The sequence below is a fragment of the Narcine bancroftii genome, chromosome 1, assembly GCF_036971445.1.
Source record: "Narcine bancroftii isolate sNarBan1 chromosome 1, sNarBan1.hap1, whole genome shotgun sequence".
Classification (NCBI taxonomy): Eukaryota; Metazoa; Chordata; class Chondrichthyes; order Torpediniformes; family Narcinidae; genus Narcine; species Narcine bancroftii.
Genome location: NC_091469.1, coordinates 120,077,088 through 120,099,504, shown reverse-complemented (window position 1 = coordinate 120,099,504; position 22,417 = coordinate 120,077,088). Strand labels below are relative to the sequence as shown.

Below are 22,417 nucleotides of genomic sequence, written 5' to 3'. Positions count from 1 at the left end.
ATGCATTCACTCGCCGAATCAGCTGCCGACAAGTTTCGGTAAGTCGACCATTCATTGATCAATGCAATGAATTGTGATTAATTGCGATGCCGGCGCTCCCGTGCGGGATTAACCGGACTCGCAGAGGGCAAAATACAGGGCTGGACAATGATGTGCAGCAAGAGTCTGTAAACGGCGACAAGTCACCGTGAAATTGACAGGATTCACCGTCCGGACTGGGGACAGTGTGGGTCAGGAGTCACCGTTGGGACCGGGGACAGGAGTTAATCGTGCGGACTGAGGACAGGAGTCACCGTGCGGACTGGGGACAGTGTGGGACAGGAGCCACCATGCGGACCGGGGACAGGAGTTAATCGTGAGGACTGAGGACAGGAGTTAATCGTGCGGACCGGGGACAGGAGTCACCGTGCGGATTAGGGGGAGCTATGGTTTGGAGTCACCGGATAGGCTTGTGTATTGTGGGATTGGTGTCTCTGTGTGAAGCTGGATGGTGCGGGACAGATGTTACCGCGGGGAGCTGCGTTGGTGCGGGAAAGGAGTCGCGGGGAGCTGCGTTGGTGCGAGACAGGGGTCGCTGTGGGGAGCTGGAGTGGTGTGGGCTGGAGTCACCGTGCCGGACTGGAGATACAAACGTAACAGAAAGCACAATGACGAACTGCAGTCAGTGTCAGGCAGGAGGGAGGAAATAAATAAATGTGTTTAAATGTTAAAAAAAAACAGTGCGAGGCCAGAGAGAGCATCAGTGTCCCGTGGTAAAAGACGAAAGTCTGCAAACATCATGTTGGAAAAACTCAGCAAGTCATAGCGTAGCAAAGATAAAGATACATAACCAACGTTTCTGGCTTGAGTTCTTCATCAAGGTATCACTGTAATGTTCTGGGAGGGCGACGTCGGGGAAAGAACGAGTCTGGGATTCTGGCCGAAGTGTGGAAAGCGCGTTGGGGGCAGGTGTCACACACTTGAGCAAAGGGAAGAGAATAGGGCAAATGCAGTAGAGTGACAATATGAAGCAGGGATTACTGTTCGGCTTGGATGACAAGGCGGGCCTGAGTCATTATATATGTGGGGACGTGGTCACATTCTGTGGGTACCGATGCTGGGCACTGCGCCTTGCTCGAGTGTGTGGGACGAGGGTGAGGAATTGGGACCGTGGGTCGTGCCAGAGTGGGTCCGTGTGCAGTGGGCGATTGCCATTTTCTAGGGGCTGGACAGACTGTGAAGCTACACGCGCCGCTGTTACAAATCCTCCCTCCCCTACGGATGGCAGCGGGAAGCAGCAGCTCTCTCTCTCTCTTCCTGCTTGCGTTGCCTCTTTCTGTGGCCTATATTCGTCTGCCCATTTGCTCCTTGTGTGCACCCGCGCGTCTGAAAGGAGACGCTGTTCGCCTGACGAAGAGGCCGGCAGCTGCTCAGATTCTGCCATCTTCCAACGCGGAACCCAGGAGCCGGCGAGCTGAGCAAACTTAAAGCAAACTTCCTTCTTTGGCTCTTTGCAAATCGATGTGAGTAAGACTTGGGTGGGTTCGCTGAATCTAAACGTACTCCTCAAAGATTTGATGTTCGCGGGACATCCAATAGTAATTTACATTTTAATATGCATTTCAAACTCGGGTCCCTTTGTGTATTCGCGTCCCGTTTCTCTCTCTCTGCTACCCGTGTGCCGAGCACTCCGGACATCGGCGCTCTGTCCTTGTGAATGAGCTGAAGGATGGCTGGAAAACAGCTCCAGGCGGTAGCGACCATGTGGGAAACCGTTAGCGGTTCGACTGAAGCCGCCGCACTTTCTCGCAGAGTTCCTCACCTCGCATTGAAGGAGCTGGTGGACCAGCGCTGGAAGGAAGACGGTGAGGGGTCTTGAGGAGCTGCGGTGAACAACAGTGTAGATGTTTCAGTGGTCATTTCTATGCATGTTACCCCGCCCCTCGGTCAATGACTTGAATCGGCCTTGGATTTGAAGTCTCTGGGGTAGACGGTCCGGATTGCCGATTTCTTTCAGGAATTTCTTCCTAAATAAATTACAGAGCTGCCGTTTTGATTTTGCTGGCTAAGTAAAAGATTAGTTGGGGTTTCCACCCCCCCCCCCCCCCCCCCCACCATCCGGTAACAATTCTCGCAGCGTCCAAATATCCACCCACGAGGAATTCCTCTCCACAAGCGGCAGGATTGAACTTCAGAGTTGCAAGCCATTACTTCGCACATGTTAAATGATCAAGTTGGGTTCGTTTTGCTGGTTAGCGGCCAGTGTTTGTATTGGGAATCACCACTTCATCTGAGGATGGGGCCTTGACTTGTGCCAAGACTGCAAATTATTAGGGCACCCAAGTGCCTCTCACGGCTTGAGCTTTCCGCTCAAGCGGCTAAGTGAGCTCTCAGGTGGAGTCAGGAAACGGCGACGATTCATCTCCAAGTAATCGTGGGAGAAGGAAAGCCCTGCCAGTGTTTGGGAAGAGCCGCGGTAGATCGGGTGACTGGGGCAATTGGCTTCCCCTGACCCATGCAATAAAACGGGGCTTCTCCGTCATCTCACGGCGGTGAGCAGGTAATCATATCTGCGACCTCCAGCAATTCCTTTCCCGCATCTCATCACCTTCACACAGAGAAGTATTTATTTGGTTGCGATACAATCAAGCAGGTCAGGCAGTATCGCGTGGAAGACCTTTCATTAGAACTTTATTTTGTGGAATAGGGTGCAGTCAGTTGTGTTTATCACACTATAGAGCAGCCCTTTTCATGAACACATCGAGAATTTTTAGGGCGTTGCCCCTGTGTGCAGACTAGATGGTCAGCATCGATGTGTAGGGGCTGGTGATGGAGAAATGCCAGCTAGGTGAAGCTGAACGGGCCAGGTGGCCAACTCCTGCTCTTGCACTTATTTCTTGGACTGAGGTGGGCAATCAAAGAATAGAATGGTCACTATCAGCTTGGACACATGAAGGAGAGCTATAGGTAGCATGGTCAGTTATATGGGCTTGGGCATCACAGAGGCGACCAGTTCGGATGATGAGCCCACGTGCAGATTCCATTGACCAATGAATTATAACACTTCAGGCCATAGTTGGTGTTCTAATAATCAGCTTTGCTTGATGTCAATGGAGTGCAAGATTATTCGCCCATCAGGGCAAGATCTGTCTTTATTTTAGTTGTAGATTCTAGCTAACTCTGGGTGCAAAAAGTGTCCTTGGAGTGGGAGCTCGTTTAGCTTAGAGGGTTTATAGAATATTAGATGGGCTGTTCCATAAAAAGCTAATAGTTTCATTTGTAAGCAATTTTATGTTGGTTATAAACGACAGCAGACTCAAAGATTAATGAAACATTTTGGGAGGTTTGTTATGCATTGTTAATGATATTACCTATACCAATTTCTTTTATTGGAGCAGACAAAGGTTTGATGGGGGAACTCAGCTAGTTAGACAGCATCCATGGGTAGAAATGGAAATTCTGACCAATATTTCTACCCATGGATGCTGTCTAACATATTGAGTTCCTCCAGTAATTCATTGTCTGCTCAGGATTTCATTTTTTTTTAGAAAAAATGATTATCAAGACATAAGTGTCTGTAATGTCAAAGCCAAAATTGAGATTATGGTAATTGAATTTAACCTAATGGAATTAAGAAGCAGACTTGAACTCTTTCAGAAAATTGCATTGTGAAATGTGCTTTTATATGGACCCAAGCAATGTATAGTGTAATGTACAGAGTAATAAGTGTGATAGAGAGTACTCTTTTAGGTCCTAGCTGGCCACACCCCTTAAAAGAAAAATAGTTTTTGTATATTGTGAAGTATGAAGAACTAAAATCTTAAAACCATTGTTTTGTTGAAAATTCTAACAGTTACTATGTATGTTGCATTATTCCACACATAATCATGAGGTGAATGATTTAGTGAATTGAATTTTGGTGGTTTTGCTTAAGGGTAGGTTTTTTGGTTATAGCATCAAAAGATATACCAGTTAGTGTCTTGGATCTCTCATTTTTATTTGAACTGCCACACCGTTCTTAATGTATCCAAAATCGGTAGCTCCTCATTACTGTTATACTGGAGTATCAAAGCAATTTATATGTATGGATGCAGGAGCAAGACAAGTCTCGGTGATGAACTTCATGTTGAAAAACTGAAGCCGATACATGAATATGAGTTAACGACTTACCTTTTTCAGGGCTTGGGAAGCAGTTTATACATGGGTAGACGTTTTATAGAGCAACACAAAGTACATGTTAATTTTGCTTGTGTTACAAATAGCTTTATCGACCATTGCGGTCATCACATGATAGGGCAAACATGCACTTCAATCTACTTCTAATGTGCAATACTCCTGTGCAAATACTATCAATTCATCACCCCCTAATTGCTCCCACCAGTACTACCTATGACAGGCCTCTCCTCATCAATATTGCACATTGTTGTTTATATGATCTCTTCAGACATAACTAAAGTGTAGAAGGGCATAAGGGCAATGTCTATAATTGTGTTGCTGTGCATACAGTTCAACTAGACATAATGCACAAATTACACATTTACCACTGCTTTATGTGGGAATCCTCGTGACAACATTCAGCACTATATAATTATAGTGTTAGCATTAGGTTACAAAGCAAGAGATTCCGACACATTTTCATTATTATTAAAAGGAACCACTAGATGGAACACTCAAGATAAGGAGGAGAATTGCTTCGATAGACATGATTCCCACAAAATGCGTAAAAAAAAATCAAAATTCATATGCTTGTGATACCAATAAAAGCCTTTATTATTATAAAGTGGAACTGGTCATTCAAGACATTGATTATTGGGAATAAAATTTTCTATGAAGGTTAACAATGAACGTTCTGTTTTTGACAGAAAAAGTAAAGAAATTCTGGAATGCAATTTTCCACAAAGTTGGCTATTTAGGATTTGAAATAATTGAATTGGAATTTAACTTCTTCAGCTCCACTAAAGCAGCTCTCTGATTTTAGGCTGTAATGGGAGGCTGCCATTGAGTATTAGTTTTGGTTGCTGTTTTTCTAAGTTTAGCAAATACAAACAATGTGTTTGTGGCTTTTTCAACAAAAAAAACCCATGTGATACAAAACTACACTATTTGTGAATTAACTTGATTTCTGAATTTCTTTTTTCCCCCCGCAGTGTTTGATGAGGATGTCCGTAAGAATGCATGAAAACCGGAAATCAAGAGCCAGCAATGGCTCAATGAATATTTATCTCTTCCACAAAACCACCTATGCTGACAGTGTACTCACTCACCTGAACCTTCTGCGACAGCAGAGGCTCTTCACAGATGTCCTCCTTCATGCAGGGGAGAAGACTTTTCCTTGCCACAGGGCTGTGCTGGCTGCTTGCAGCCGTTACTTTGAGGCCATGTTCAGTGGGGGATTACGTGAGAGCAAGGATAATGAAGTTAACTTCCATAATTCCATACATCCAGAGGTTCTGGAGCTTCTTTTAGACTATGCCTATTCATCTCGTGTCCTCATCAATGAAGAAAATGCAGAGTCACTTCTGGAAGCTGGTGATATGCTGCAGTTCCAAGATATTCGGGATGCGTGTGCGGAGTTCTTAGAGAAAAATCTACACCCAACTAACTGTCTTGGAATGCTGTTGCTCTCTGATGCCCACCATTGCACTAAACTTTACGAGCTTTCCTGGAGAATGTGCTTGAGTAACTTCCCAACCATAAGCAAGAGTGAAGATTTTCTGCAGCTGCCAAAGGATACATTGGTGCAGCTTCTTTCCAGTGAAGAGCTGGAGACAGAAGATGAGAAGCTTGTTTATGAGACCACCATAAAGTGGGTGAAATACGATATGAGCAGGCGTCACTGTTGTTTGCCAGAACTGCTGCAAACTGTTCGATTGGCCCTCCTTCCTGCTGTTTATCTCATGGAGTGTGTGGCCACGGAAGAACTCATTACCCGGCAGCTGAAGAGTAAAGAATTAATAGAAGAAGCAATACACTGTAAATTAAAAATCTTGCAGAACGATGGCGTGGTGACAAGCCTCTGTGCCCGACCTCGCAAAACAGGGCATGCCCTACTCCTACTCGGAGGACAGACCTTTATGTGTGATAAAGTTTATCTAATAGACCATAAAGCAAAGGAGATCATTCCAAAAGCAGACATCCCCAGCCCACGCAAAGAATTCAGTGCATGTGCAATTGGCTGCAAAGTATATGTGACTGGAGGACGGGGGTCGGAGAATGGTGTTTCAAAAGATGTTTGGGTTTACGATACTCTCCATGAAGAATGGTCAAAATCAGCTCCAATGCTGGTCGCAAGGTTTGGCCATGGGTCTGCCGAGCTGAAACATTCTTTGTACGTGGTGGGTGGGCACACTGCAGCCACAGGAAGGCAGCCAGCGTCACCTTCTGTTTCTCTGAAGCAAGTGGAACAGTATGACCCGGTGACCAACAAGTGGACGATGGTGGCACCTCTTCGGGAAGGGGTCAGCAATGCAGCGGTAGTCAGTGCCAAGCTCAAGCTGTTTGCCTTTGGTGGTACCAGTGTGAGCCATGATAAACTGCCTAAAGTCCAGTGTTATGACCCAGTTGAAAATAGATGGACTGTGCCGGCCACCTGCCCTCAGCCTTGGAGGTACACAGCTGCAGCTGTGCTGGGAAACCAGATTTTTATCATGGGCGGGGATACTGAATTCTCTGCATGTTCTGCATACAGATTTAATAGTGAGACCTATCAATGGACTAAAGTTGGGGATGTTACTGCAAAGCGAATGAGCTGCCATGCAGTAGCCTCTGGCAATAAACTATATGTAGTTGGAGGCTATTTTGGTACTCAGAGATGCAAAACACTGGACTGCTATGATCCCACTTTGGACACATGGAATAGTATCACTACAGTACCTTACTCATTAATTCCCACAGCATTTGTTAGCACATGGAAGCATCTTCCAACATAGAAGTTACAACACTTCAATATTTTACAGGTAAGCAGATGTTAAGATCATTGCCAAGAAGTGAATCAGTGAAATAAGCCAACAGGATGAAATAGGGTTAAACTGACTTGCTCTGTATTTAGTGTCCAACTGACCTAATTCCTCCATTTTAAGTTGGTTGTGGTGCAGTGGAAAAAGTGAACTGAAATGTTCAAGGAATCCAGTGGCAGGACGAAAGGTTATAGGACCTTCACATCCTCATGACACCAGGGAGCAGCATCGTCCATAGGGGGAAGGGGCTTTTTGAGGAAGAAGGGTTAAATTATCTTCTGCAGTAGTTACTGGTCAAGCAGGTCGCATGCTCCTGTACCACTAGTATAATTTCCATTCTTTATGTTAAAATCAGGCAGATTCTTTAACACAGATGCAGATGGCCTTGAACAAATTCTTTGCAGGTGAAAGATGAAAATCTAACCTGTAAAAAAAAATTGCAAAGAAAGGATCTATTTACATAATTCTCTTGGCCTTAATATTGGCTTGTAACTAGAACAGTTTAATGAAAAATTCCTGCCTATTTTTCTTTAAGGCTAGCTTGGGATGGTTTTCAAACAGGCTGACAATATTGCGCTGAATGGCCAAGTTTTCAGCAATGGGATGAATAGTGTGGCCAAGACAGTATTTGTGGTCTATAAGGCCAAATAGATTTCTTCCCCTGCTTGGTCTTTACAACAATTGAGTACTATTGCTGTGTTCAAGAATAGCTAAGATGGGTTCAAAGAAAATCAAGTCAGGACACATTATGAACAAACAGTGGTCTTCACACACAGTGGAATTCACAAAAAGGGCCCACACTCACAAGTACACAGCACACAGACATAGTATACCTAGAAATGAAGGTTTAACTTCAGCACCCACCACCCACAGGCACAGTATACTGAGAAACGAGGGTTTAACCTCTTCTGAACCTACCACCCAAAGGCAGGGTATACTGCGTAACTAAATGAGTACATGCACATCAAGGTAAAGGTTTCATTATTGTAATGTAATACTACATTTAGAATGTGACATACATGAAATTCTTTAACTTTGTCTCCCTTAAAGAAGACAGAGAGTCGCCACTTTGTCCAGCACCCCTCACAGAAATGAGGACCCAGTGAGAAATGAACTCATGACCCCTGGTTTACAAGACCAATGGTCTAACCACTGAGCTATCAGAGCCTCATGAACGTTATCTCAATTGTAGCTTCTGCTCAGACTCAGATGGGCCCACTGCAGTTGGCCCTCCAGAGTTGCCTATGGCTTGCAGCCTGGAGTTCAGCAATGCTCACAAATAACGAACACATACCTAGCAGTAATACAAAAATATATACACATTGGATGCGAATAAGTCTCTGCTAAACATTCTCATCATGTGATTGGGAATGTGAGGATTAAACATACAGTTCCCACCAACTCTCTTTATGCCTAGCAGACACAGCACTCTTAACAAACAGTGAATGAATTACAACTAACAAGTATATGAAATGAACCTGGTTTCTAGCATTGCCCACGGCTAGGGATCCGGGATGGGCCCATTGCATTCTGCCCCTATGGACTGCAGCCTGGAGTTCAGTGATGGACTCCTTTCTGGGAGGGGTGTGGATGGGGGGGGGGGGGAGAGAGAGAGAGAGAGATTGGTTTTGTCAGTGCAAGACCCATCCATGTAACCTGTGAAGATCAATCTGGGCAGATTTAACCATTGATTGACACCTGGAGGACCAATCACATGTCAACTGCCTAGGCCAATCATGCATCAGCCTGACAGGTAGACAGATCTAACCCTTGATTGGCAGGTGAGATGACTACAGATTACTACATTCCAGCCATGGAGGTCACATGACCCTCTGCCATCCACATTCCCACCAGATTCCAGACAGAGAGCCACATGACCCTCCACAATCCACACTACACTAATATTGTTATCATTGATGGTAGCCCTTCTCCTTCATTGCCTTATGGTTCCTGAGGTCTGGTAAGGACAAAATGGACATTCTCTTGTGGGAGCTTAGACTGTGTCAGTAGATGACTTGGTCAAGTCAAGTGGAGGATGAAATCCAAGCCTGGTTCTGGCTGCAACTGATTTCCACAGTTCATCACTTCCTATAGAGGTGACGGGATATTGGTTGGGAAAAACATTTGGAAACCCAGCTACAAGGGTGGCATCGTTAGCATAGCATTTAGCTCAATGTTGTAACAGTGCCAGTTTTGAATCCGGTGCTGTCTGTAAGGAGTTTGAACGTTCTCCCTATGTCTGTGTGGGTTTCCTCTGGGTACTCTGGTTTCCTCCCACCATTCAAAACTTACTGGGGTCAATTGGGTGTAATTGAATTGCATGGGCTTGTGGGCTAAAAGGGCCTGGTACTGTTTAAAAATATATAAATTGGTAATCCCACTGTTTCCAACTGTTGCACTTATGGAAATATTTCAGACAATATTGTTCATTAAAAAAATACAGGCCTTAGCAACTATAGAGTATCAAAATATTCTATATTTTTATCTGTACAAAAGGCAATGTTACAGAAAAAATGGAATGGTCTTTAACTTGCTTGTCAAGAATTAAAGTTGCTCATGAGACCCAACTGCCAACATTCCCACAGGCTTTAAATTGAACTTTCTTTCCTGAGCAGTTTAGGAGGCTTAAATGATTGGGCCTTCTTTATAGATGATGATACCATCAGAGCTATTGTTGTCTTAGCCCGAGATCAATGTATTTATCCAAATATCCCATTTGGCGAGGACAGAGGAAGTCGAAGAAATCTGTTATTTCCATTTTTCTTATCCTCCCTTTAGTCCAATTGGGTCAAGAATGTCTAAATTTCCCTTCCCTATGGGAAGTTTGGTCTTTCATGTTCTTTAGATTGACTTGACAAACAATCACCTCAGGTTGAACCTGAGTGTGGATGACTCTTCCCCAAGACTTGATAGAAGCCTTCTGCTGGCTGAAGTTTCTTTTCCATCCACTGCCTGACAGGTATTCCTCCGCTCATGTGATTAAAAGATATGAAGAATATGGGTGAGTGCTAGATTGGGGTGCTAAAATAAAGATCATCCATGAATGGTGGAGGACACACCAGGGAATGAATACCCTATTTCTTCTTTTTCTTATGTTCAGATGTTTTCTGGAAGTTACAAGCCACTGCTGAGATGGTTAGCTGCTTGCTCCCTGTCCGACACCCTCCCCAGGTTCAGATCAGACCTTCATCCCTGCTAGAACTGTTTAATACAAAGCAATCAGAAACAATAGCTGTTCACATTCCTGGGTCTCCAACCAATGGCATTAACATCAACTTCTCTGATTTCGTTAAATCTGCACCCCACCCCACCCGCTTCTTATTCCTCCTGTCCTCTTTCCTCCAGCTGTTTCTCTCTCTATCTCTCTCTCTCACTCTCTCTCTCTCTCTCTCTTCCCTTTTCCTTCTGTCTCCTTTCACAGAGCCAAAATCTATTCTCATCTTTCCTCTTATTATATCCAATTAACATCATTTGTTGGTCTGTATTCCTCCCCAGCCAATCTCCAGCCTCTTGATTCTTACACCTTCCTGTTCTTTGCTTATTCCTTGAAGAAGGGCTCAGGCCTGAAATGTCAAGTAATATATCTTTCCCTCCTATGGTTGCTGTGAGACTGGCTGAGTTCCTCCAGCATTTCTGTGTGTGTGTTTTTACTGTTCACATTCTAGCACTTATGACTTCATAAATCAGTTTAAAAAAAACTGCAGATGCTGGAAATCTGAAATAAAAAGAACCCCAGAAAATACTTGAAACATTCAGCAGGTCAGCTGCGATGGAAAGAAATGTTTCAGCTCTGAGACCAGTTGTCAGACCTGAGAGGCAGGGAGGGAAGAAATATTGTCACAGTGTGTGTCTCAATGCAATGATTTGCAATTTGAAAATGCTATGGCAAGAGCGAAATTATTTGAAATTAAAATAGCTGGAAATTTGTACTTGAGATGGCATCACTGTGAGTTTAGGAAATCGTGAAAAAAACTCTGGATACCCTCTATGCAATATAAACAAATGGTTTAAGTTAATCTTGGAACTAGCCATTCTATAATGATTTACTTGATCTCGGGGTAATGCCCTGTCATAAGGTTGGCTAGCAGCCAATGAGTTATGAAGAGAAACAACGACGAAGCAATAAAAAGCATTAAATTTCCTGCATTAAATTTGTAGTATTCTTTTTTATTGGCTCTTGCAGGCAGAATCTTAGAAGGTTAATACGATATTAATCCCCCATTCCTGACTTTACGACCCAATTCTTTCTGGAAGTGCCATGTTGACAGGTTTTTAATGAGAGACTGAGACAGAGGGGATCAGTAACTGACTAATTTTGAAGTCAAATTAACTGTCAATTATCCTTGGTGCTAGTGAGGGGCAGGGGGTGGAGGAAACAAATAGCTAATGGAGATCCACACTACCATGATTCAAAGCTGATAGAAAAAGCTGTTGATTTTTCCAGCATTTGCTTGTGGGAATATTGCCAGAGAAATAACTTCCACTCAGCCACCTAATGTCCTAAAGCTTCAGGGGTCCCATCGGTTACAGTTCAAGGTTAAAACATCAATCATTCTGATATAAATCTGCACAAGTAATGCTATGGAGTTGTATTGAAATGAACTGTTTTCCCTTGCAGTTCAAATTGTAATGTTCTTTGTAATCAGAACAATGCTCTTTTGATACTTGGGTGAAGCAGGTTATTTATTTCAGTGAAAAATGTATTTTTAGTTTTAATGCTATAATGATGCTGTTTTTGTTTAATAATAAATTGAACTAACTTATTGAGCTTTATATATCTGATGCCCTGGTTCATAAAGCCTTGTGTATTCTTGAGATAAAAACATTTCCCTCACATTGGTTCACCCTTGTTGATTAAGGTCATAGAGCATGGAACTATTGTGGGTTAGTCCCATTTGCCTGCATTAAGTCCCTATCCTTCTAAGCCCTTCTTATCCATATATCTGTGCAAGTACTTCCACTTTAGGCTGTAGGAGATATGTGAAACAATTACTTGTGCAAATATTTCAAAGTAATGGCCATAGACTCACAACAACATGGAAACAGACCCTTCCAGCCACCAAGTCTGCACCAGCCATCAAACACCCATTTAGACTCATTCTGGACTGATTCCCATTTTACTGGTTAAACAAAGGAATTGTTGTTTTTTGTACCTAAAAATAAATGGAATCTTTAATGTTTATTATCCCCACATTTCTATAAACACCTCACATAATCTGCCTCCTGCCCAAACACCAGGGGTAGTTTAATTGTAGTCAATCAACCCAGACATCCTTGGGATGTGGGATGAAATCAGAATCTCAGGAGAAACTCGCACAATCACAAGAACATGCAAACTCTCCACAGACAGCAGAGGAAATCAGGATTGAATTTGGGTCACTGGACCTTTGTGGCAGCGGCTCTACTCGCTGTACAACTGTACCATGGCAAACAAAAGATGAAGGCCGACATAACATTTGCCTTCCTCATCGCTTGCTGAGCCTGCACGTTATCAGTGATTTGTGTACAGTGACACCAGGTCCATCTGAAAACCAACACAATTCAGCTTCGCACCATTAAAAAAAAGTACTCTGCCTTTCTACTCTTTCTCCCAACAAATCATGTTTATTGCCCTGTGAGGGCCCAAGATAAAGGCTGAACCCAATCACAGTGGAGAATCTTTGTGGCATTTGTCTTACTTCTTTTCATCTACAGAAAGCAATTGAGTTCACCGCAGACAAGATGGGTTTTCTCAAGTGAATACAATGCTTTATTTCTTTTATTCCTTATGCTGCTCATCTATGTAGGATTCCAATGGACAATGCACAATTATGCATTCAAGATTCATGAATAAGCTTCGAGTAATGGATGATAAATTATTTAATTTATTTTGTTAAGCTTTGCCCATGAACATAATCTGAGTTCACAGAGGTTGTCAGTAAAGGTTGCCTTGAAAATTAATTTGCCATTATTCAGTCAATTGAAATTTTTTATGAAGTAATGCGCAGCCAAGACGCCAGAAGATTGTGATTTGAGAGCAAGGTCAAAAAAAAAAGCAGAGAAATGGGATGATACAGTGCAGTGGTTCCAGGCTGTGATCTGATCAGACAGAACAACATGAACAACATGAGCCCATTCACCGCTAAAGCAAGAAACACCAATATAAATTGACATTGAATAATGAAGGATTACAACTTAGTGAAGCCAAAGTACAGCCAGTGATTTTGTCTGCATGGAACCGGTTATGTGGTTGGATTGGGTGAACTCTTATTGTCATGTTGGTATAGTATTTGTAATCTAGCTTTGTTTTCTTTTCGAACAGAACAACTTCCAGGATTCCTGACATGAAGATGTTTTTTGTTAAACTGTGAAGAAACATAACTTAAAGGAAGAATATAAAGCTTTCTATTCATAATTAAGCTAAACTGACTTGACTTTGGTAATCTGCATGTAACCTGCTTATGACAAAAGAAGAGAACATTTTTTCCTGATACATCCATATGTTGTCATTGTGAACCTATTTCAGAACAATGATTGGGTCAATGGTAATTACTAATGAATCAAAGGTGATATTAATTGGCTCCTCCGTGTTGCTACACTGTTCTCAATTTTTATTGGCTCATATCATTTTTGTGTAATATTTTAAATGACTGTCATCTAGTAGCAGGACTTTTGAAATGCAAAGCCAACCACGAGGAAGAGGAGGGAGAGGAAAAGGCATGGATTTGAGGCTGAGCGTGAGTGTAGTCGTGCTTCCCCAAGTCTTTTTTATTGGGTCTGGCCAGCACTGTGGACAATGTGGATGACTCTTGCCTGTGGGAGCAACAGCCCTGCTTGCGGTGACCATGCTGTCAGGCTCGAAAACACTGCAGCTTGTGGACAACCATCAAAATACAACTTCATCATTGAAGATAAATCTTTATTAAAAGGGGGAGGAGAAAAATTGACCTGAGGGTCAGAGAAACGGCTTTTATATGTATCTGTTATTTATGTTTTTTTAATGACCGAAGGATATTTATTGCTCAATGATGACTCTTGCACATTGAAATTAACAAGTATTCATAAATGCATACTTTGAGTTAAGGAGGATGTGTTTAGAAATATTTGCACACTTGTTTAGCAGAGATAGAGGGGCCGAGAGGGGCAGCTCATACAATTAAAACCATACCCATTCATTCATCACGTAAGATGGACATTGCAAACCTGCACTGAAAGACTGGGGAAATCTGCAGTCGGAAATGGGAAGGGACCAAAGGCAAGTTCTTAAATTACACCAGAACAGGAAGAAGGCTTTGAGGTCACCTTCTCAAGCCTATAGTTCACCAGGTTGCATGCTGTAATTCTCGCCCACATTTCACTATGTTTTTCAGCACTGGTTAGTGCATGCTAATCAATCTCTGAGCATGTTCGTTCCTGTAGTTAATCCAGCCTACGTGATTTCTTCATCAAATCCGTCATTTCAATTACATTGAATCATTATGAACAAAAGTGATCAGAGCTGCAAATAGTTTTCATTATGATTCAAGGGTCAACCTTTCCTGCTGTGTACATGATAGATGAAAGGGAGAGAAGCAAAATTCAGACTGGAAAATTCAGATATAGATTTTAGGTGTGATTCTGATTGGCATTCTTTGCATATAAAGGATTAACATGCTACACTACATTCCTGCATGCATTATTTAGCCAGATGCTAATCCATTTAAAATAAACAGGTCACAGTACCTGTCTAAAAATAGAGCTCAGTGGAATGCAGTGTGAGCAAATTAACTCTTTATACTTAAAATTCTTTCATCAGAATCAGTCTTAAAGCATCGTTCCTTCTTGGCATTTACACATTAAAATACCAGTCACTGTGTGAAATCACATAAAAGTTTTCAGTGACATAAATACTAGATTATTAGTTGATTTCTGTAGGGCAGCTTAGGTAACATTAGTGAGAGAAAATTCGGAAATGGTCAGCCCACTGGAAATCTTAAATTTAATATATGCATTGCAACATAATCTAAAAAGCTTTATTATGACTGCATATAAATTGAACATAAGTAAGTTTCCATCAGTTGGAAACGCACTGCCCACTTGGGAACTGAGCCATACAAACAATAGAATATTAGCTTTGATTTCTGGCATGTATGGGGTTAGATTGTCTGAGGGGTTGGGAGGGGAACAGAGGGAATGGAAAGGGTGATAAAAAATAAGTTGCAAAACAGACTTCAACTATCTTCAAGGAAATGCTCAATCACCCAACATTCGTGAAAGTGATCATGGATCAAAGTGGTCCATGCTGGAAGGCTTTAATGGGGTCAATGGGTGATATCAAGTGATAACAAGTTCTGATGCATTGTATATCATGAATAATCAAGATTGTGGCCACAGACAGGGCGACCATCTTTCATTTATCAACCTGAATCACAACATTCAGGTGAGGATGAAAAAGAGTGGATGGTGAAGTGAATAAAGTGAATGTCGTTAATCCATGGATTAACGTAGGTATTTGACTTGTGAAGTAAAGTGGCAGTGCAGTAGTAGATGATTAGTGTTTAGGTGTTTATTATTGGTTGAAATATCTAGGCCTGTTTGCTAGTGAACCAATTAAAAATGGAAATAATATAAACTTTCAAGATCTGACCAGTGCCACCATTGTAAGAAAAATGTTATGCATATTTTCAATCACTGAGACAGGAACATCAGCTATTTTGTGTATCATTTCATTTGCCTTTGAATAATAGCTAAGAGAAGGCATTGAATGCAGGGTGGGCCTCAAGCTCTACGGGGAACTTTCTGAGGTCCTGCTTTTTGAATTGATTTTGTCGTAATTTTGCTTGTGGTTTGGCTATTGCAGGTCTGCAAAATCACTGCACCGTTTCTAGAGAATGCAATTCACAGCAGACTGCACACACAAAGTTGGCATGAGACAAGGAGGTTCTTCCTATTTTGTACACTTATCACCATAGCAACACATTACAAAGCGTACTCTTCTATTTCCAATGTAATTGCATAAAGGCCTTTTCAATAGAGCTGACACCTGTCTGAATGAGGGTGATTAGAGATGAATAATGTCTGCACCAACAAAAGTAGATGTGTGTGTATAAAAAATGTAATTTCAAGATGTACTGTGTTTCCTTTTTTTATTGCTTGAATGTAACATTTTTGTAAAAGTAACTTTTTTTTCACAATGTGAAATCAGAGATATTAAATTGTATTGACATTTCTTCCATGTTGTCTGAAATGAGTTATTGAGCCAGCACCATTTAATTGCAAATGTTCTGAGGATGTTGTTGCAAACAATTGTTTGGTCTTTTAATCTTTATTTTGCTTTCTGATGTTTAAAATAACCAATTATATTCTACTGGATGATGTATAAAATGTATCATGATTAGAAACCTCAGTGAATCTCTGTTCACAGCACAAAAATTGGTGGAATTATGGTGACCAATATCATCAAATATCAGTTGATAACATGGGAGAAATGAGTTTAATCCAGATAAACTGCAATTTGGGAGGTCAAATTCTATACAGGGGATTTTACGGAAGCAGGTGTTGGGTTGGGGGATGGGGGGGATTGGCTGGTAGGGGGAAAAATACCACTAACACCATTAGGATATTTGATAGTTTTTGGTGAAATCCTGGAATTGTGATGGTCTTTTAGTTATTTGTGAAATTCCTCCTTGCTCGACCCGTTGTCCTAGGAAGCTGGGAATACACAAGTATGAGCATTTTTCCGCTCTTTCCAATGGGAACCATTTGATTCCATGTAGGAGCTATGTGAAGCAAGGAATAAACATTGAAGCCAAAGGTTAAAAGTCAAAAATAATGAAAGAAAAATTCACTGCTCGCTTATCTTCGGTCAGATTTTGATGAAATATTCAAGGTAATCATCCAAAATCCTCTTGTACACCTGGATAAATTTAGTTTTTTTTTAAACAATCCAATTGGAAAAAAAATTCTCGGCTGTAATCTAATTTTACATCTTTTCAATTATCATTAATAGCAGATCAACCCCTTGGCCGAGCTCCACCAACTATTGACGATTGAAAAGCTCTTTTCCTCTGTGTTGATAGGAAAAAGAGTAATTTAATCGACACTTACAGGTACACTTTCTGTCCAAGTATTTCTGCAAGAGGAACGGTACGAGACAGAGTTGCCAATCTACCGTTTTTGATACTAATATTCAGCGATATTTGTGCTTTAACAATAGTTCATTAAATGTTCTTTTTTCATACTTGATTACTTGGTTCCAAATTAAGTGCAAAAAACTTATTTGCTTTACTTTTGTTATTTTTATACCTGCTTAGGAACATTGATAAGCACTGCAGGCCCTGTTGTCTTAGGCTACATCTGTGGTGGCTGGTGGTCCGTGGATTGCTTGGTAACCCAAAAGTAAATTTTTCTCACTAACAACCTTATGGGTTCTAAGCAAACAATGTTAACTTCTTTCTTTTATAAACAAGCTGAGGACTGTAACGAGAATAACATACAGGAGACTGATAACAGTACAAGTGACAAAAGCTGTGTTGCGCTTGGCTCTAATTCAAATTTTCTAACCAGGTCCAAATGCAGTTCTGAGCGTATTGATGCTTCGAAGTCAGGCTTGTATCCCTATTCAGATGTTTAGACTGAAAAAATATGGAAGAAAAAGAAAGAAACTTATCCCTGGTTAGACTTCAAGGATGATAAACTTGGGTGCAAACATAAGCAATCTGACACTTTTCACTTCTAAGGGTTTGAGGCTGTCAAATGAATGGCAGTTGTACCAAGTATCATATTATGGAGCTGATCAAAGTACACGTTTGAAGTCTCTCAGAAAAAAAATATTGATCACAAACTATCAAGAGCTCACCCTGCTGCTCTATGTGTTGAAGATAGAGCCAGTGAAGATGATCTTGGAAAATTATGTGACACCATGAATGCTTTGCATCTAAAGGCAACTTATTCCATTTTTTGTTCTCCATATTTCTTAGCTCAGAATGACAGGTCACTTTGGCTAACTGGAGCTTCAAAACAAAAATGGTATTGATGTTGGAATTGGGCTGTATTCCCACATTAATGTTACAGAGATAATTAATCACTTAGCTATTAATATGATAAAGAAAAATTGCCAGCATATATCAAGCGGATAAATGGCAAATTTTCTGTTCTTATTGATGATTCAACAAGCCTGAGTATTAAGATCGCCCTAATAGTTTATTTGAAGTGTGAAAATGATAAGGAAGGTGATCCCCATTTTATGTTTTTAGATCTAATTGAACTGCCTGATCAGAAAGCTGCAACTATATTTAAGCATCTATTGAACTATCTCAATAACTATGGGTTTGATGACTCTTACTTGAAACAGAACCTTGTAGCATTTGCTAGTGGTGGGGGCAAGGTAATGCTTGGTGTCAAATCTGGTGTTGCTACAGTTCTCAAGGAACATTACCCTGATGGCACCGTCTTAATCACAGATTTGAAATTGCTGTAGGTGATTCGGTGAGAGAAGTTCATGAAATTAATCATTTTCAATCATTTATGGACAAATTATAGTTTACAGTGGATCACCTCTAAATCAAAAGGAACTGTCTGAATGTGCCTCTCATCTAGAACAACAAAGTTGCAAAATAGGCCAAGTTCTGGGCATCAGGTGGATAGCTAGCTCGTTTGAAACAGTTTCAGCTGTGTGGCAAAATTATGAAGCGTTATTTTCATTTTGAAAAAGCAGTGAAGGATGAAACAAAATCTGGAAGTGACTAAAAAACCTATAGACTCTCTTGAAACGACTCTCTTCAGAACAGTTTCTATTAGACTTAACTTTAATGCACAAACTTGGTTTACTGTTAAGAGTGTTTACAGAAACGCACTACTACGATTGTTCATGCAGACAAAGTGATCCAACGGAGCATAAGATTACGGACTGAAAGAGTAACCTGGTACAAAACCTTTTGAAGCTCAAGAGGCAGTTGAAAAGGGGAAGTTTGGAGAAATTACCTTAACAAGCAACAACAAAATTGTCTCCATTAATTATCTACTGTTTCTTAGTCATCTTATAAACAATTTCCAGCACCGTATGCTCATGACAACATCCTTGAAAGGTTTTCAAACCTCTGAACCTCAAAATATGCATAAATCCCTCCTAAATGAAATATGTGTCCTTGATAAAGGCTATTTGGCCTGTTGAAATGCTGTCTAATTATAGAGAAGCTGCAATATCATCTCTCTGTAAGTGGTTTAAGGTTTCTTCTTCCTCTGTAATAAATGCCTTCAGAGATTATGTGGAGGATCGTGGATGCTGCATCCCCCAAGATTTACGCTCATTACTGAGCTGTTCACAAGTTATTCCTATTAGTACTGCTGAGTGTGAGAGTCACATGAACTTGATAACAACAACAATGCGATCAAGAATTCTCATAAATCATGTATCAGCACTTACGTTTGTTAAACTACACGGACCTCCTCTAGCTCAATGGAATCCTGAGTCGTACGCCACATCATGCGGCAGTACCACAGATCAGCAGATGACACCAGGACAAGAGTTACTTCAGACCCCGAAAACATATTACACCTGACCCTCTGTGGAAATTAATGTGAAGCTTCTGATTGATGGCATTTTGTGAATAAGTAATTAGTTTTAAATTGGTAAAATAGATGATTACTGTCTTTTTCTGTACTTGTTGATAATTATATTTTATGATAATTAGTGAGTGCAACTGAGCAATACTTTGTCATATTATTAAATTAGTTTGTAAAATATGTTTTTATTATACCAGTTATAACATTTAAATATAGCTATAATCATGTTAATGTCTTAACCATAACTGTATTTCTGTGGAGCTCTGGAATTCACATATTTCTTTCATCTTGCTTTAGTGCTTGACATTATAAGAAGCCCTATTCATATGTTACACCCAAACTGTGTACCTGCTTATTTCACATATTGGCAACTTCCTTGCCCCATTTACATAATGAGCAGGTGCACAAATTGGGTGTGACATATATACAGAGGGGATATTGGAAATGGCAGGCATCTTGTCAGCTCTGGAACATAAAAGATTAACATTGCACCTCTGGATCTTGGTGTGTAGGTCCACAATAGATTAGGTGCTAAAGAAGGTGTACACAGTATACAAAAACTTTATTCTCCTTTAATATAAAAGTTGGAAAGTCAAGTTGCATCAGTTTAAAACATTGTTAGGCCATATTCAGTGCGTGGTGTAAAGCTCTGGTTGCTGCATTACTGGATGGATGTGGAGGCTTTGGAGAGGATGCAAAAGAGGTTCACCATTCCGTTCATACCTTGATGAAGGACTCATGCCCAAAACAGTTCTGCATCTTTATCTTTACTGAAGTATACTGTTTGACCAGCTGAGTTTCTCCAGCATTGTGTTTTAACTCACCAGGAGTCCCCTGGATTAGAGAATTAGCAATAAGAAAAGGTTGAACAAACTGGGATTATTTTCTCTGGAGTTCTGGAGCCTAAGAGTGACCCTTAGATAAAATTATGAGAAGGCAGATAGGAGTATTTTCCCCAGGGTGTAAATGTCAAATACTAGAGGACTTAGATATAAGGTGAGTGGGGGAACAGTTAAAGGAGATTTATGAAATTAGACATTTTACACTAAGAGTGGTAGGTGCCTGGAAGGTGTTGCTGGGGGAGGTGGTGGAAGCAGATATGATAGCAACATTGAAGAGGCATTTACACAGGCACATGACCAGGCAGGGGATGAAGGCAATGTAATGATATGGATTGTACATAGTCATTGGCTGGTCAAGGCACAGGCTGGCCCGCCCCCTGATGACACTCTCCCTTGGAGTCCTCCCCTGTGGCCTAGGCCATTAAAGTCGAGCCACCTCTCTCTTCCTTGCACTTCCCTAGCTTGGATCTGGGCCACTCAAGTCTTCTGTACAATAAAGCCTATCGTTCCCCTCAGTCTTTGTCCTTGTGGTTATTGGGCAACTGGTAGTGGCCATCAGGCAATACACAATCTGCTGGATTAATTCGGCAGGTTGAACAGCAATAGGTGGAGAAAAAGAATGGCTGACATCTCAGCTGGAGCCCTTGGATGATGTCCAGGCAGATAGGCTTAGTAACTTGTCTTTGTGGATTGAAAGGTCCTGTGCTATACTTCTCATGATATTATGTTTTCTATGGTCATGTTACAAGATGGCACAACTAAACCAAAGATGGGCTCAGCTTTTTTTTCTCTGTTGTTACCTTAACAACCATTTTCTTAATCTTGACAACTATTATTAAGGGAGCAAAAACATCCCATGTCTCGCACCAGAAGTGTTACCAATAAAAAGGGTGTCGTGCAGTTAGTGCAATGTTATTACAGCGCCAGTGACCTGGGTTAGAATCTGGAGCTGTCTGTAAGGAGTTTTAATGTTCTCCCCATGAATGTGTGGGTTTTCCTCAGGTGCTCTACTTTTCTCCCATCCTCCAAACAGGGTTTGTAGGTTAATTGGTGTATTTGGGTGGCAAAGGCTTGTGGGCCGGAAGGGCCTGTTCAAGATTCAAGATTCCTTTTTTTTCATGTAATAGTACAGAACGTGTAATATTACATGAAAGTGCCTTCAATGTGCTGTAAGGCAGCCAAACAGATGACATTAGTGTTGCCCAGCACCTCATACAGTAAGATGGAAAGAGAAGGTGTCCATGGATTTGCCTCCAGCTCTCCTGCAGCCACACAACCTGAATCATCTGCATCTCAAGCTCCAGATCCAACCTTGAACACAATCAGGAAGCCTTCAGTGCCCGAGGCCCTTCAGGAGCCCTTCTTGCCATTGGCACGCTCTTAGATCCTGGTTCAGATATCTGGTTCACCAGCAGCACTTGTGGGTCCATAAGACATAGGAGCAGAAATAAGGCATTCCGCCCATCAACCCACCTTTACCTTCCAGCCTCTCTAAAGGCCCTTTCAAGCAACGAAAAAGCCTGACTGTAAAGGCAGAGATTCTCCACCCTTATGTTGGGGGACTTGCCTTCTTGAAATCGCGTGGTCAGCTCCGAGGCGCTGACTGCGATCCCTCTCAGGGAAAGATAATCAGCGAAGCGCAGCGCTCCATCACTTGGCTTGAATGTGCAGCTACTGTTGCAGCTGGTTAGGGGCGGGCTGATGATACCTCTGTTGGCTCTGTAGGTGCTATGAGGCACCACTCGACATGAAATACGGCACAGGAGCAGCCTTTTAGCATTCCATGTTTCCCCTCCGCATTATAACTGGCCTCCATGTGGAGGCCTGGCGTGAAAGGGCCTAATGTCTCTAAGATCCCTTCTTACCCTCCCCCGCCTGTCTCCATCTGCCCCTCAACCCTTCCTTATCTGTTTCCACATAACACCTTTCTGCCTCTGTCTCTACCCCTTCCCCACGGTTCCATCAACCCAATTATTTTTTACTTATGATTATCACCTTCCAGTCTCTGCCTTTGAATTCTCTCCTCCCCTACCTGGATCCACCTGCCCTTCATTGCCCACCTCATCTGATTCCACCTACCACTTACTACGTAGGCCCTATCTCATCACTCATCTCATT

General features: G+C 41.6%; 1 protein-coding gene across 2 annotated transcripts; it reads left to right on the top strand.

Moving 5' to 3' along the window:
- Window positions 1–200: 200 nt before the first annotated feature.
- Window positions 201–16,094, top strand: enc1 (ectodermal-neural cortex 1). 2 transcript variants are annotated; one of them, XM_069937251.1, is made up of 3 exons: window positions 201–860; window positions 5,127–6,935; window positions 13,237–16,094. In XM_069937251.1, the coding sequence occupies exon 2, from the start codon at window positions 5,133–5,135 to the stop codon at window positions 6,906–6,908; it is 1,776 nt and encodes a 591-aa protein (XP_069793352.1). In that variant the 5' UTR covers window positions 201–860; window positions 5,127–5,132; the 3' UTR covers window positions 6,909–6,935; window positions 13,237–16,094. The 2 variants fall into 2 exon arrangements, with proteins under 2 accessions (XP_069793352.1, XP_069793362.1); XM_069937261.1 differs by lacking the exon at window positions 201–860 and adding an exon at window positions 1,100–1,502.
- The last annotated feature ends 6,323 nt before the right edge of the window (window positions 16,095–22,417 follow it).

Coding starts and splice junctions, on each gene's coding strand:
- enc1 (XM_069937251.1), top strand. CDS start 5,133: ATGAGGATGTCCGTAAGAATGCATGAAAACCGGAAATCAAGAGCCAGC.